The 13140-nt window shown below is 40.7% G+C and overlaps 1 protein-coding gene across 18 annotated transcripts in view; it reads left to right on the top strand.

Annotated features, from left to right (window-relative positions):
- ARVCF (ARVCF delta catenin family member) overlaps positions 1 to 13140 on the top strand; it is a 283342-nt gene that overhangs the window by 196738 nt on the left and 73464 nt on the right. For all 18 annotated transcript variants that reach the window (XM_065692205.1, XM_065692208.1, XM_065692213.1 and 15 more), the window contains one exon: positions 9245 to 9744. In XM_065692205.1, the coding sequence (XP_065548277.1) occupies positions 9245 to 9744 (500 nt within the window). The remainder of the gene's footprint in view (positions 1 to 9244; positions 9745 to 13140) is intronic.

The raw sequence follows: 13140 nt of genomic DNA, 5'->3' as shown, positions 1-13140 counted from the left end.
CACACTAGCAAGGTGAAAAGAGATTTGTAATCTGTGAGACTTCTGACGGGTCTGGTTATGTGCACATCTGCCAAACAGAAATTCTGAACAGCTGGTTGGGGTTCCAAGGGAGCTGATACCTGGTGTTGAAGGGATGCCTTGTTGGATAAAAACTGTCTTGTGAGGTATTTGACAGCCTCAGCTCCTGATCCTGTGCTAACTGCACACCCTCAGCTGCAGGTTGTGCAGTACAACCATTTCAGTCCAGGTTGCGCTGAACCTCACTGGACTATTTAAACATTTTGTAAGACCAGATCATTATTTTGTCTTGTGCCTACGTGAAGAGGAGATAAAGGCATCTGTTTTGCGCTTAATGTAACTTCATTTGTGACCAGTCACAAATTACTTCTGGTTCAGTCCCCTTTCCAAGGGATGTTCTATTTTATGCCATATTTTCTGATTTTAGTTGTTTATGCTGGGCTTGCAGCTGTCAGCTTTTGCTCTCCTCTTGGGAAGAGAGGCTTATTACTCAGCTGAAAGTCATCTTCTGAATATGAACCTGAAAAACTTGTATATTTTGTTCTCAAAGCAGTGTACAAACTTCTGTGTGTCTGCATGAAGTCATGTCCTCATGATTCACGTTTTGATGTGGAATTAGTGCTCATTATTTTCTTTTTAATTTAGTTTCCAGAGCTGTAAAGAGTCTGTCACCCATCTGCCCCTGTACGTGTAGATGTTGTTTGGATTTAACACTTCTGACTGAAGCCTTCACTTCGTCAGCAGTAATTCGTGGGATTTGGGTAGGCCCTTTCGCTCTTGTCTTGGAGCGCTCCTACTTGGACATGTTATGTTTTTCAAGATTACTTCTGTATTTTCATAGATCTGCCTTCCTTCACATTTCTGGAAGTTCAGTGGAATCAGGCACTTGCAAATCATAGAATCATAGAATAGTTAGGGTTGGAAAGGACCTCAAGATCATCTAATTCCAACCACCTGCCATGGGCAGGGACATCTGACACTAAACCATCCCACCCAAGGCTTCATCCAACCTGGCCTTGAACACTGCCAGGGATGGGGCAGCCACAGCTTCTCTGGGCACCCTGTGCCAGCACCTCAGCACCCTCACAGGGAAGAGCTTCTACCTAAGAGCGCATCTCAGTCTCCCCTCTGGCAGGTTAAAGCCATTCATAGAATCATAGAATAGTTAGGGTTGGAAAGGACCTCAAGATCATCTAGTTCTAACCCCCCTGCCATGGGCAGGGACACCTCACACTAAACCATCCCACCCAAGGCTTCATCCAACTTGGCCTTGAACACTGCCAGGGATGGAGCACTCACAACCTCCCTGGGCAACCCATTCCAGTGCCTCAGCACCCTAACAGGAAAGAATTTCCTCCTTACATGCAATCTAAACTTCCCCTGTTTAAGTTTGAACCCGTTACCCCTTGTCCTGTCACTACAGTCCCTGACGAAGAGTCCCTCTGCAGCATCCCTATAGGCCCCCTTCAGGTACTGGAAGGCTGCTATGAGGTCTCCACGCAGCCTTCTCTTCTCCAGGCTGAACAGCCCCAACTTTCCCAGCCTATCATCATCTACTTTGAAAGAAAAAAAAAAAAAAGAGAGAGAAAAGGTATCATAGAATGAATTGTAGAGTAGTTTAGGTTGGAAGGGACATTAAAGCTCATCTAGTTCCAAACCCCTGCTGGAGGCAGGGGCACCTTCCACTATACCAGGTTGCTGAAGCCCCATCCGACCTGGCCTTGAGCACTGCTAGGGATGGAGCATCAAGGCATAACTCCCAGAACATCCTTTTAAGTCCCTTGTGACATCTTTGATCTTACAAGCTCACCAATTAGTGGAACCGCATCACATTACATAAACATATTAGTGTTTTATGGGGCAAAAGGGAATACCTGTAGCCAGTAGGTGCCAAAATACTGCTCAGTCTATCAGACCCTATTTGCTGCTCCCCTGCATCTATGCAAGTTTACAGTTCTTGTTAAAAGCAGTCAGGCAGCAGTGCTTTTAAATGTTTATTAATGTTTGTCAAACTAGGCATGATGAATAATTAAATGTATTCTTAGAACCTACCCATTTGCATTTTTAAGGTTTTGTTTGGTTTAAACACGCCTTTGATTTATTGTTCCTTGCAGTTTGGATAGGACCAATTCACAACTTTTGTTTTAGGTTTCTTTTATTGTGAGGGGTTTTTCCATATTAAATACGATCAAGAAGCTTTGACAAGTAATTAGCCTGACTGTGGCAGCAAAATTCAGCTGGTGAGAACATAAGAAGATTGTATGAGGGGCTTCTTCATAAGTAGTTAATTTTTGACATTTCAAAGAAGTACTTGAACAATTCAAAAAAAACCTGCATTTCAGATATGCTACTGATCTGCAAGGAACTGAAGATTACAAATAGTGCTTTGTACTAGGTGAGGGTAATTACTACTTGATTATTCCTTTCTAGGTTTCTTAAAATAAGTTATTCCTTGTGAAAATGACTAATTGAGTGTGATAAATTGATAGCACCTTTGATTTCAAAAAGTTTGTCTGTGTAGAGTGAGTATAACAACACTGTTAGAAGCTTTTCTACATCACACGTCTTTCAGCTTGGATGTCTCCATCATGCCACAAACAGACTTGGCTTTCTGCAAAAACTGCAGTTATTCTCCCGTTTTCTTCCCAGTAAGTGCTGCCCTCATTTGTTAATAGTTTAAAGGTAAAGTAAGGATCCTGGCTGTTGGTTCCTAGTTTTGATGCTGTTCTGTCTGAGGGGACTGAATGGAGGCTTCTTATCTGAATCTGTGGTAGTGCATCGCACCCCATGTGATAAAGAGGCTGCCCAGCTGTGTCTGGAGGGGGAAGGGGAATCAGGGGGATTTCTAGTAAGATTATTCATTCAATCCCTTGCATGCTCCATTTGATCACAGAAATAAATGTGTATTGTGCTTTCGTTCTGTCATCACCAGCTTCATTTTAAGCTACTTATATTTCATTTTAAATTGGGGAAGAATGTGCCTCCTCACAAACATCTACAGATCCACATATCTGCACAAAGGCAGATATTATCTGTTGGCTCCCCAGTGTTTGTGGCTGGATTTGTTTCTTCTTTTCTTTTATACTCAGTTACTGATGTAATATATATTATTTTCTGCAACAGTACCTGGCCCTTGATGTTCTGTTCTTCAGCATGTTGCTCTGGTTTGGTTTATGTCAGATTGCATAATAAATTTTAGTGAGAGACATTTCAATAATAGTTATTTAATATTACTCAAATTAAATTGTGAAGGTATCTAAACATCTTTAATTGAGTTTATGCCCTTTTTTCTTCAAATGGTAGGTTGCCTTTATTAAATCAGGAGGAGTTTTAGTATAGTTTTTAAAAATACATAGTCTTACAGTGTTGCAAGGTGGTTTATATACAGTCCTTTTTGAAAGAGAATTAGGAAGTACTGAATATGTTTCATGCACAAATCCCATCCCTACTATTTAAATATTTTTAATCATTAAATTGAAGTTAACACAGATCAGAAAAAAATGGCAAGTCATAATTCATTTCTTTTAAAATTTATCTTCTGTTCAACTTCTCATTTCTTGCCTCTGTGACAGTTTATTTCCTGAGTGGATCATTACAGTTTGCACTTGTACTGGCATTCATGGGACTTTCTTCTTTTTTTTTTTTTTTTTTTTTACCCCTAAAAAGCCTGGAGCAGCTATTGCCAGTGTGTTACTATTCCAGACTAGACAGGATATGTATTTTTAATGGTGACTAAATCAACAACAAAACACTTTTCTGCTGTTAAATTTTCTGTGGCAGAAGCCTGATCTAAGAGGCTGAAACTGTATTTGGTTGTCACTTGATGGTCCAAATTATTATTACCAGGAAATGAGCCAAATTTACGATTAAGTAACAGTAGGTCTTCTGTTATGTATAGACAGTGTGAGAGTATTGCTGTCACATATGTATTAGTCACATTCTACTTCTGGTGTGTTTTTTCAGTCTAGAATATAAAGATTTAAATTTGTAAATGTACTTTCAGTCAGCACTTCTGGCCTAACTTCACCCATTCCAAGAGCGGTCTCACCTCAGCACCCATCCTTAGGTCTGTCTGTAGACAGACCTCTTGTTTAATGCCCAGCCATTAAGCATAATACTAGGATATAGGCAGCATTGCAATGTTGTCTGTGTTGGGGCCGGAGTGTATGGACATGCCTGGGCAGAACAGGGTGAAGCAAAATCAAAATGCAGACAGTCTAGAAAGGGTGGTTTTTTTCTGAGGCTTCTCCTTAGATCTCAGTTTGTTGATCTGGTAGCAGAAGACTGGCATGTGGTTGAGTTTCATGTGGCAGGAGATAACATGAATCAGCTCATCTATTAGAAGCTTTCAAGGGAATTTTGATGGTTACCCGTACAGCCCATAACTCAGACTTGTCTCAGCAGAGGATCCAGTCCAGTTCTGAAATCCTGTTGTGTGCCCTCCTGTCAGGGAGCAGAGGCTGGCAAAAGTAGGACCTCATTTGGCAAAGTCTTTAGATTTCCTCTTCAGTTTCTGGCATGAGGTTCCCTGCTGAAATCCCAAGCCTTTCTGGTCTTTTATCCTAAGCAGACACCAGCTGCAAACTGTGATGAACGTAACACTTACATAAATTGTAGAGGATTAAATGTGTAAATCCTTCACCTGTTCACTTAAATTTGCCTATGTTGAAGCCACTAGGAAGATAATAAATCTATAGCTCTCTTCCAGTTTTTATCTACGCTAGAATGTGTTTTTATCAGTTCCCTAAGACAGGTGATTAGTGAGACCCATGGCATCCTGAAAACTCAGCTGCCTTGCTACAAACAGATGGAAGGCAAGATGCTTGTAGTCAGCAACTCTGGCATACTACCAGATCTCTTCAGTCCTGAGCGTAAAGAGCTCTTGGCTGCCTCAGCACAGATGACTGTATCTGCTGAAGCTCTCATTAGTTGTTCTGAATCAAGTGCATTTCCCTTCCAGTGTAGCTGCTTTGCTGGTATGAAGGGAAAAAAATGCATTTGGCCTCCACCAGTCCGGCTCAGGATGATTTCTTTACACTCTCTGTGTGTAAATGTGTTGCTGATTTTACTCATTTTATTTCAGAAACTCTGTATAACTCCCAAATAGATGCATGCCTTTGATTTCTTTGCTCTTTGCATAGTGTGTACTTCCCTGTTCCCAAGCCCCCTGTTAAATGAGGGGAGCTGGGACTTGATCTGGGCCAGACCGTCTTCATTCACATGGAGAGAGGGGATCTATGTGCCAAGGCCCCTGAAGGCCTTGTGGTAGTTCTGCCTTGCTCTGTCTGGTCAGGTATTTTGCTCCTTTACAGATGATCTGTTTTGTTGAACTGCCTCTCTTCAGTGCTGTTAAGTGATGGTAAAGCTGGTATTTAGAGCTCCCTTCTGCAGATTTGCTCACTGTATTGAGTCATGTGAACCTGAATTGGTGTGATGAGATACTTGCCTTCACTGAGCTTTCATGTACAGCTCTTGAGTTCACACCGGGATCTCAAGAGTTTCTAGATAATTACTGTGGATCTTGAAGGGTCAAGTGTCCAGGTGTTATATTTGCTGCAAGGTAAACACGGGGGTTTGTTACTGGTGCATTAACCAGTGCTCTCGACATTGTTTCATCTTACAAGGGTATGTTGGATCGGACATGCGTGGGCTTCTTTCAGCAATAGTGCTTCTTGTTCTCATCCTTTCTCTACAAATACTTAAGAGACACTCTTGTTTCAAAGTACATGTCTTTGTGTACCAGAATGGTTGTGTTGTGTAATCCTGGTTTTTTCCACTAAGGAGATGGTCCAGCAGAATGAGGTTGAGATTGGTGGGAACAGAGTTATGAGTGAATGTTTCATTTAAGAATGGGACTGTACAAAAATGCCAACAGTTGTTAAAAGTCATTTATGGTTCAGGGTCTGTTTCCTTGAGGATGCTTTACTTCTGCTGTGGGGATGGGGCCAGCAGTACAGCGCTTCACTACGGAACAGTAGCTGGTGGGTTCTGAGCAGTGCTGCCTTCCCCACCACCACCTTCATATTCATCCTAAACTATCCTAAATGCAGCTGTCTGTACCTACAATGCTCAGAATTGCAACCTCTTCCCTGCAGCAGGAAGCTCTCAGCATCTTCCCATATCTTCTTCTACCCCAGCTCCATGTCCTGGGGATTACACCAGAGAGTGATCATTGAAGGCAAGTATTATCAAAGCCTGTTGGCTGTCTTTAGTGCATCAGTAGCTTTGTATTGGAGTAACGGAAGAAAAAACTCTCTTTTTTAACAAAAAGAAATTGTTAGAATAAGTAGCAAGTTGGGATGTGGGGTTTTTTTTTCTTTTTTTTTTTTTTTTGGTAACTGATTATTCAAATATTCACGCTTATATTTAATAACTAGGGTAGACAACTAAAAGCTACTGTTGTTGGTACTAGAGTTACGTAGCGCTCTCTCCTGTCATGAGTGCTGCAGTTTAAAGTCCTAACAAGTTTCATTTTAGGCAAATGTAGGTGAAACCAAGGAGCTTTGTGTGGCTCAGAGGAGAGGAATCAACATGAGGAAGGTGGACTCATCTGTGTGGTTCTGTTTGGAAGGCTTCGTGGAAATAGTGCAAACAAACTGCATCCCAAGACAATAATTATCTTTGTGTATTTGCATGGCTGAGGAGAGAGAAACTTAATTGTGCAGGTGTAACTGAGGTGGTGTACAGTTTCTTGCGAGCAGCTCTGAGGGCTGAGGCATGTTGAACTGCCAGTTAGCAAGTCAAGCAAGCAAGAGCTGTTCAGGGGGTGGTTATTGAAATTAATCTTCTGCTACTTTTATGCAGTCAGTAAAAATTTAGCTTGAAAGAATATAACATGAGGATGAGCTTGAGAACAGAGGTTTTGCTGTAGTTTTAAAGCTGGTTTTCCCAAATTTGTATGTGTAAACCCAGAATTTTGTTTGAGGAGTAGTTAAGGGGTTTTGGTTTTACCTCTGCCCTGTGTATACGCCCAAGAGTAAATGTTTTCAGTGTTGTTACTTTCTTCTTGGAGTGATGGAAACAGCTTTGTTCTGTAAGGGAAAATACAACAGCTGTCCAGGCATTGTAAATTACTGTGTAGAGCAAGTACTGAATTATACATACACAAATAACTGCATCGATAAAAGGATTTCTTCAGATTCATTCTGAGTTTTGGATACTGGCCCATTTTTTCCTTTCATTCAGCTTATGGCTTAGAACAGCAATTAAAGCAACTTAAAGTCAGCAGAGGCACTTTTAACATTAAAAGCATTAATTGTACAAGATTCAGTTCAGTCTCCACCTCCAGTTGCTCCTCTCCCCAGAGTCTCGTTTAATTAGCAGTCCCTTCAGGATAACAGCAAGCTCCATTTTCTTTCTGTGTTCTAATGGTCTCTACTTCCTTCAAAATGACATCAGAAATTGTTCAGTAACATCAGTCAATGATTAAAATGAAAGCTTACAAGAATCATTTTGTAGCAATTAAAACTACTTGCTTGACTGAGATTAGCTACTTAGTATTGTAGTTACCCGTCCAGGAAAAGAAGAGTAAGGCAAAAAGCTGCTGCTGTTTGTATATATGAATGATGTCAGTTTATGTTAATATCAGTTAAGAGTAGTATTAGAGGGAAAGGAGGTTGAAAAAGAAAAATCTTCCAGACTGAGGTTTAAAACAGTGGGATTAATTAGAAATTTGATTCAGCTCCCCAGTGGGTCACTTCAGCTCTTTGTCCCCCTCAGCCAGGTTAGCAAGCTGGTGTGAACCTTTGGGGCAGAGCCTGAGAGAGGATTGACTGCAAAGTTGAAAGTGTTTGGGGAGTTCATAACTATGAGGTGCAAGTTGCCTTATTGCCCTGGGGGCTTATTCACATATAAAACTGAAGAATTTGTGACCAGTGGTTCACTGTGCACAAGCTTCAGATTTCCTTTTGTACTTCTCCTAAGGACTTAACGTGTTATCTCACCGCACGTGCACTGAAGCTCCTCTGCAAGAGCGCTGCATGTTCTGAAGGATGAAAGGTGTCACTTTGAATAAAGGATGAAGTATATCAGTGAATCTCAAAAACAAATGTTGAAGCTGTAAATGCCTTTCCTTACAAATCTCCTGCAGAAATGTTCTGGCTGTTGTAGGAAGTGATCAGAAGGGGGTGGGGATATTTTTCTGAAGGTTGCAGATTATAGTTGAAGAGGTGGTTGCTAAAGAAAAATACTTGTCAAGTACTGGTTTATTTATTTATTTTTAAGAATATGGATTTTTGTCATATGAGAATGTACTGTGTTAGTATATTTTCAACTGTCTTGATTGTAACTTTGCCCTTTGTGTGAACTAGGACAGTAATACCTAAATATGTCTTAGCTGCTTGTGACTGATCTTACTTCAGTTACACACACTGAATTATGGCACAACAAGATGGATGCCATTCATTCTAATGCTGTAAATGATCTTAAGAGTATTAAGCGCTTAAGATCATTTACTTGAATGATCCAGGTTAGTTGCTGATCTGGAGAGTAATGCTCAGAGTACTGGACTTGGTTTGCATGTCCAGCAAATTACTTTGATGTTAAAAGTTGGATGTGGGCCTCTTGACCAACAGCCTTTTACATGTATTCTGAATTATTCTGTACAAAATAGACTTCTACTACATGCTTGGATTCAGAACTTAAATTTTATATCACCTTTGACACTGTTACGTATATATTGATGAGTTCAGTATGCTTGTGGGAGCATCAACATGGAAATGTAGCGGAACTTCTGAGACTTCCTGAAAAGTGCCTTTGGTCTCTGCCCAGGCCTTGAATGTCTTTAATTACAGCTTTAGTTGGTTGCAGAAGGAGTGGCAATAATGAAGCTCAGTGTTTCCTACTAAATGTAATCCAGCTCTATCATAATTGTTTTGCTAAGTGGCCAAAATGAAAGCAATCTGTTTGATTTGCAGTCCCTGTCATTGTTTCATTGCCAGCCAGACAAACACTGCCCATTGCTGTCCCATTGCTGCTTCAGACTCAGCTATGGTTAATTTTCAAGTTACTACAAATAAATTACTTGCAAGTGTAAATATGCTGCCCGTAATGATGATTGTGATATTGAAAGAGTTGCTTATAGCTGAAATCTCCATACATAAAATCATAGAATGGTTTGGGTTGGAAGGGACCTTAAAAATCATCTAAAGACTTAGAGGTACAGAGTGTTTAAATGTGCTTTCCCCCCCTCCCCCTTTCTTTCTCCTGGGACTGTTGCTTCTTACAGGGGCTACGATGACCCCATCGAGACAGAGATGGTTGAAGAGAGAATACCTTACCTCCACGGTGGCTACGCAGCACCACTGGCACAGCCAGAGAGAGGAAGCATGGCTAGTATTGACCGCCTGGGGAAGCGCTCCCCCTCTATTGACAGCATTCGTAAAGACCCCAGGTGGAGGGACCCTGACCTCCCTGAAGTGATTGCCATGCTCAGCCACCCTATTGATCCAGTCAAGTCTAATGCCGCAGCCTATTTGCAGCACTTATGCTACGAGAATGATAAAATCAAAAAGGACGTGAGGCACCTCAAAGGGATACCTATCTTGGTGGGTCTCCTTGATCATCCAAAGCCAGAGGTCCATCGTAAAGCCTGTGGGGCTCTCAGAAACATCTCCTATGGGAAGGATAATGAAAACAAGGTGGCTATAAAGAACTGTGATGGGATCCCCGCATTGATCAGACTATTGCGAAAAACAAATGACATGGAAGTCAGAGAGCTAATTACAGGTCAGTGTCTGTAGTTTCTTTAATGGATTATTCTTTAGAGGGGTTCTTTCAGCTTCAGGAACAAGAATTTCTGGAGATCAGAGCACTGGAGGAAAATGTGTATCACCGGCTGCAGCTGTTTCTTTAGCTGCACAATGTTTGTGGTGTCGGAAAGCCGAAAGCAAATGTGCCCTTCAGGAGGAAATCAAGATCGTCTGTGTAGGTAGCACACTTGGGTTTCCCTGGCTGCTGAGAGATGGATGGTGCATCTTGGATGTAGCATGCAAATGCATGTGGCTGAGTTACTGAAGCTTAAATGAGTTATAGCAACTTCATTGACAGGTAATTTGTAGTGCACTTGCCCCCGGTGTGTTATAATCATAGGGTAAATTATTCTAATCTAAAACTTCCCATTAATCTCTTATAAAACAATCCTGCTGCCATGTCCCACTACTTTGTATTGATGGAATGGTCAGTCTCCTCAGGAACACTTCCAGCTCCGGTGCTGTGGACTTTGAAGCTGTACATAAAGTTGCAGCACTTCTGAGTTGGAAAACTCAGATTTTAAGGAGCAGAGTCTGCTGTTAGATGCTCTGGGCACAGGGTTGGTTTGTTGCAGTAATCGTAAAAGGGAGAATTACTTTTTGAAGTTCATGCACACTTTGCAGAGAGTTTTCAATTACTTATAACTCCATTATTCAACCTGTTTTTTATTTGAACTTAGTTTTGGACATCATCCAAAGAGAGTAATAAAGTATATGCCAAGTTTCCAAGTTCAGCCATTAAATGGAATAGGGTGAAAAAGTATGTCAGTCCTTAAACTAAGGAGAAATATATTGTTCTTCAGTCTCCCATAACTCATGAGGATTGAAATGGATTTCCTTTTCTCTTCTCAGAAGCTACAAGGGATGTTTGGATGGAGACCAGGGCAGTTGCAATGAATTTCAGTGCCAGAACAGAATTTTTCACAAAGTTTTGTGAGTGTGAAAATGGATCCAGGGGTGAAACTGTTCAGCTGCCTGATATTGTCAGTGTTGGATTCTCCAGCAGATCCTACCACAAACATGGATTAAGCCATTAGAAGTAAACATCATAATTCTGGAATTGCCTCAAAAAATTATAGCAAGCTTTTACTGGTAATCATAATTCTTTGAGGTGAACAGTGGCCTTGGGTGTTCCAACTGTTCTTCCCCAGCCATTATAGGAGATTTAGCAAACTAGGTCTAAATACACAGTGTAGAAATCAGCAGGGGTGTTTTACCAGCTCACTAGAAAAGTCTGTTTTGTCAGAGAACCTCTAAGTAGTGTGTGTTGGTTGTGCTCTGATTGCTGCCTATGCTTTGTCTTTTAACATGGAAACTCTGTAGGCAGTAGTTATATTCCATTTGTAGCACTCATTTAGTATGATGGCTGACTTGAATCTTTTATTTAAAGAAAAATTATCTGTTTATCTACTGTTCTGATTTACTCAAAACTCGTTTCTGGGGTGTTGGGAAGGAATAAATTTATTTTTTTAGATTCAAGAAAGGAGAAACCAATCTATAATTTACTCTGAAGGAATATCATTGTAATACTGAGTGGTAATCAGTCACTTGAGATGGGCAAAACCAAACTGGATGTTTTCCCTTTTCACACTAAATGGTGATTGCTTGGATTTCTATTTGATTGATTAGTTTTCAGTTCAAATACATTTTATTTGATAGTAATTCTTGCTAATTAAATGCAGTATTTTTATTCTCATATGGTTTTTGCTATTTAAACCTCTTCATTTCCCCTTACTGAGAAACACCAGGAATACTAAGGGTATTAACCTAAACAGATGTCCAGCAACAGGTGATGTGCATTTAATCTCTGCCTAACCAGGAATAATTTCATTCTACTTCTAAAATAATACCATTCAGATCCGGTGTGAGACATTCAAGTGTCAATATAGAAGAGTATTTCAGCAATCCCTCTGTGACTGGGGCTGGTGTACTCGCAGTCAGTGTTCAAAGCCTCAGCTGATAATCTGGAATTGTCCATTTGAAAAATGAGCTGCAGAAGTCAGCAGAGAAACTAGAGCCAACTTGAAGTACAAAGAGAGCATCCAGCCAGGACTGATACAAAAGGACTGTATTTTGCAGCCTCAGAAAATTCAGATCACAATTCTGGTGTTCTCATGGTAGAAATCTTGACTTCCTACCTGGGTACATTTCCCTAGTGATAAACCAATGTCTGCCTTTGCCATGAAAGTTCTACATTCTGTCTGGAGTGAAATCTGTGAGAAGGCAGATAAAACAACAGCAATACTGGGTTTGCTTGTTTATTTCTTTTAACAGGCTGCAAATTCAAATTTGGTATGCATTGACTTTTATGTAGTTTAATATTTCTGTAACTCAGTACTAGCTGCTGCTGGAAAGCTGAATTGTAATCATCAACTGGTCATCCTAGATGTGAACAAATGATAAAATAATCCTGCTTTCCAAAGAGATTTAAGTACTTTAAAGAGATTTAAATACTTCAGATGTCCAAATTCAAGAACATTTCCAGTCTTGAAGTTTTCCTTTTCCAGATGAGGGACACTGCCTGCCTGCCAAATGGGGTACACTGGAGCATTACAAGTAAGACATTATTTGCAGCTGGAGAGGGTGCTTCCTGGCAAAAGAGAGCATCAGTCTCATCTAATTTGAGAGTCAAAGCTTTGGCTTTAATACTGCTCCATGGCTTCTCATTTACTTGGTAATCTGACGCAGCAGCCACAGCTGTCTAGAACAGTGTGAGTCAGGCCTGCCAGCTGGGCCTGGTCAGTGGGTTAATGGAGTGGGAAAACAGCCACATCAACATGTTAAAAATGTGTAAGAGGTAGATGCAGTGGCAGTGGAGCATGAGGGGAGGAATCAGATGTGTGATGCTCAGTGCTGAATGAGTGAGACTTGATGGTGTCAAAAGTGCGTTCACTTGACTGCTTCCCAGGATATGTTTGGAAAACACGAAGTAGACACGTATTGACATGCAATTTTGGGAGCATGCTGAGTATACCAATACGACACTACTGCCAGATTAAGCAAGTCTGTAGCTTCTTTTCAGATAGCGCTGGTTTTAGCAGAATTTGAGAACCTTCTCTGGGTTAATGCCATCTCTATTTTACCAGATGTTCTTGATGTATCTGCAGATGGCACTAAAACATGATGTCCCTCAAGGTAAGGCAGATATGTGAGGCATGTAAAAATACCTTCAAAACTCAAGATACATTCATAAAATAACACAGATCTCATTTTAATTTCCTTTTAGAGTTAGAAAATGCTTCCCATCCACTGCACTGAGAAAAGCGTGATTTAGCTTTTAGAGTGCTCATAAGTAAATAATGAGTAAAGTTGTGATGAGAAATACTCCACAAAATTCTTCCTTGCATCCCTTTCTAGTCTTGGAAATGTACTG

This window comes from Lathamus discolor, chromosome 12, assembly GCF_037157495.1.
Source record: "Lathamus discolor isolate bLatDis1 chromosome 12, bLatDis1.hap1, whole genome shotgun sequence".
Taxonomy (NCBI): domain Eukaryota; kingdom Metazoa; phylum Chordata; class Aves; order Psittaciformes; family Psittacidae; genus Lathamus; species Lathamus discolor.
Note: the sequence above shows the minus strand (reverse complement) of the source record. Positions and strands in the feature narration are given on the sequence as shown.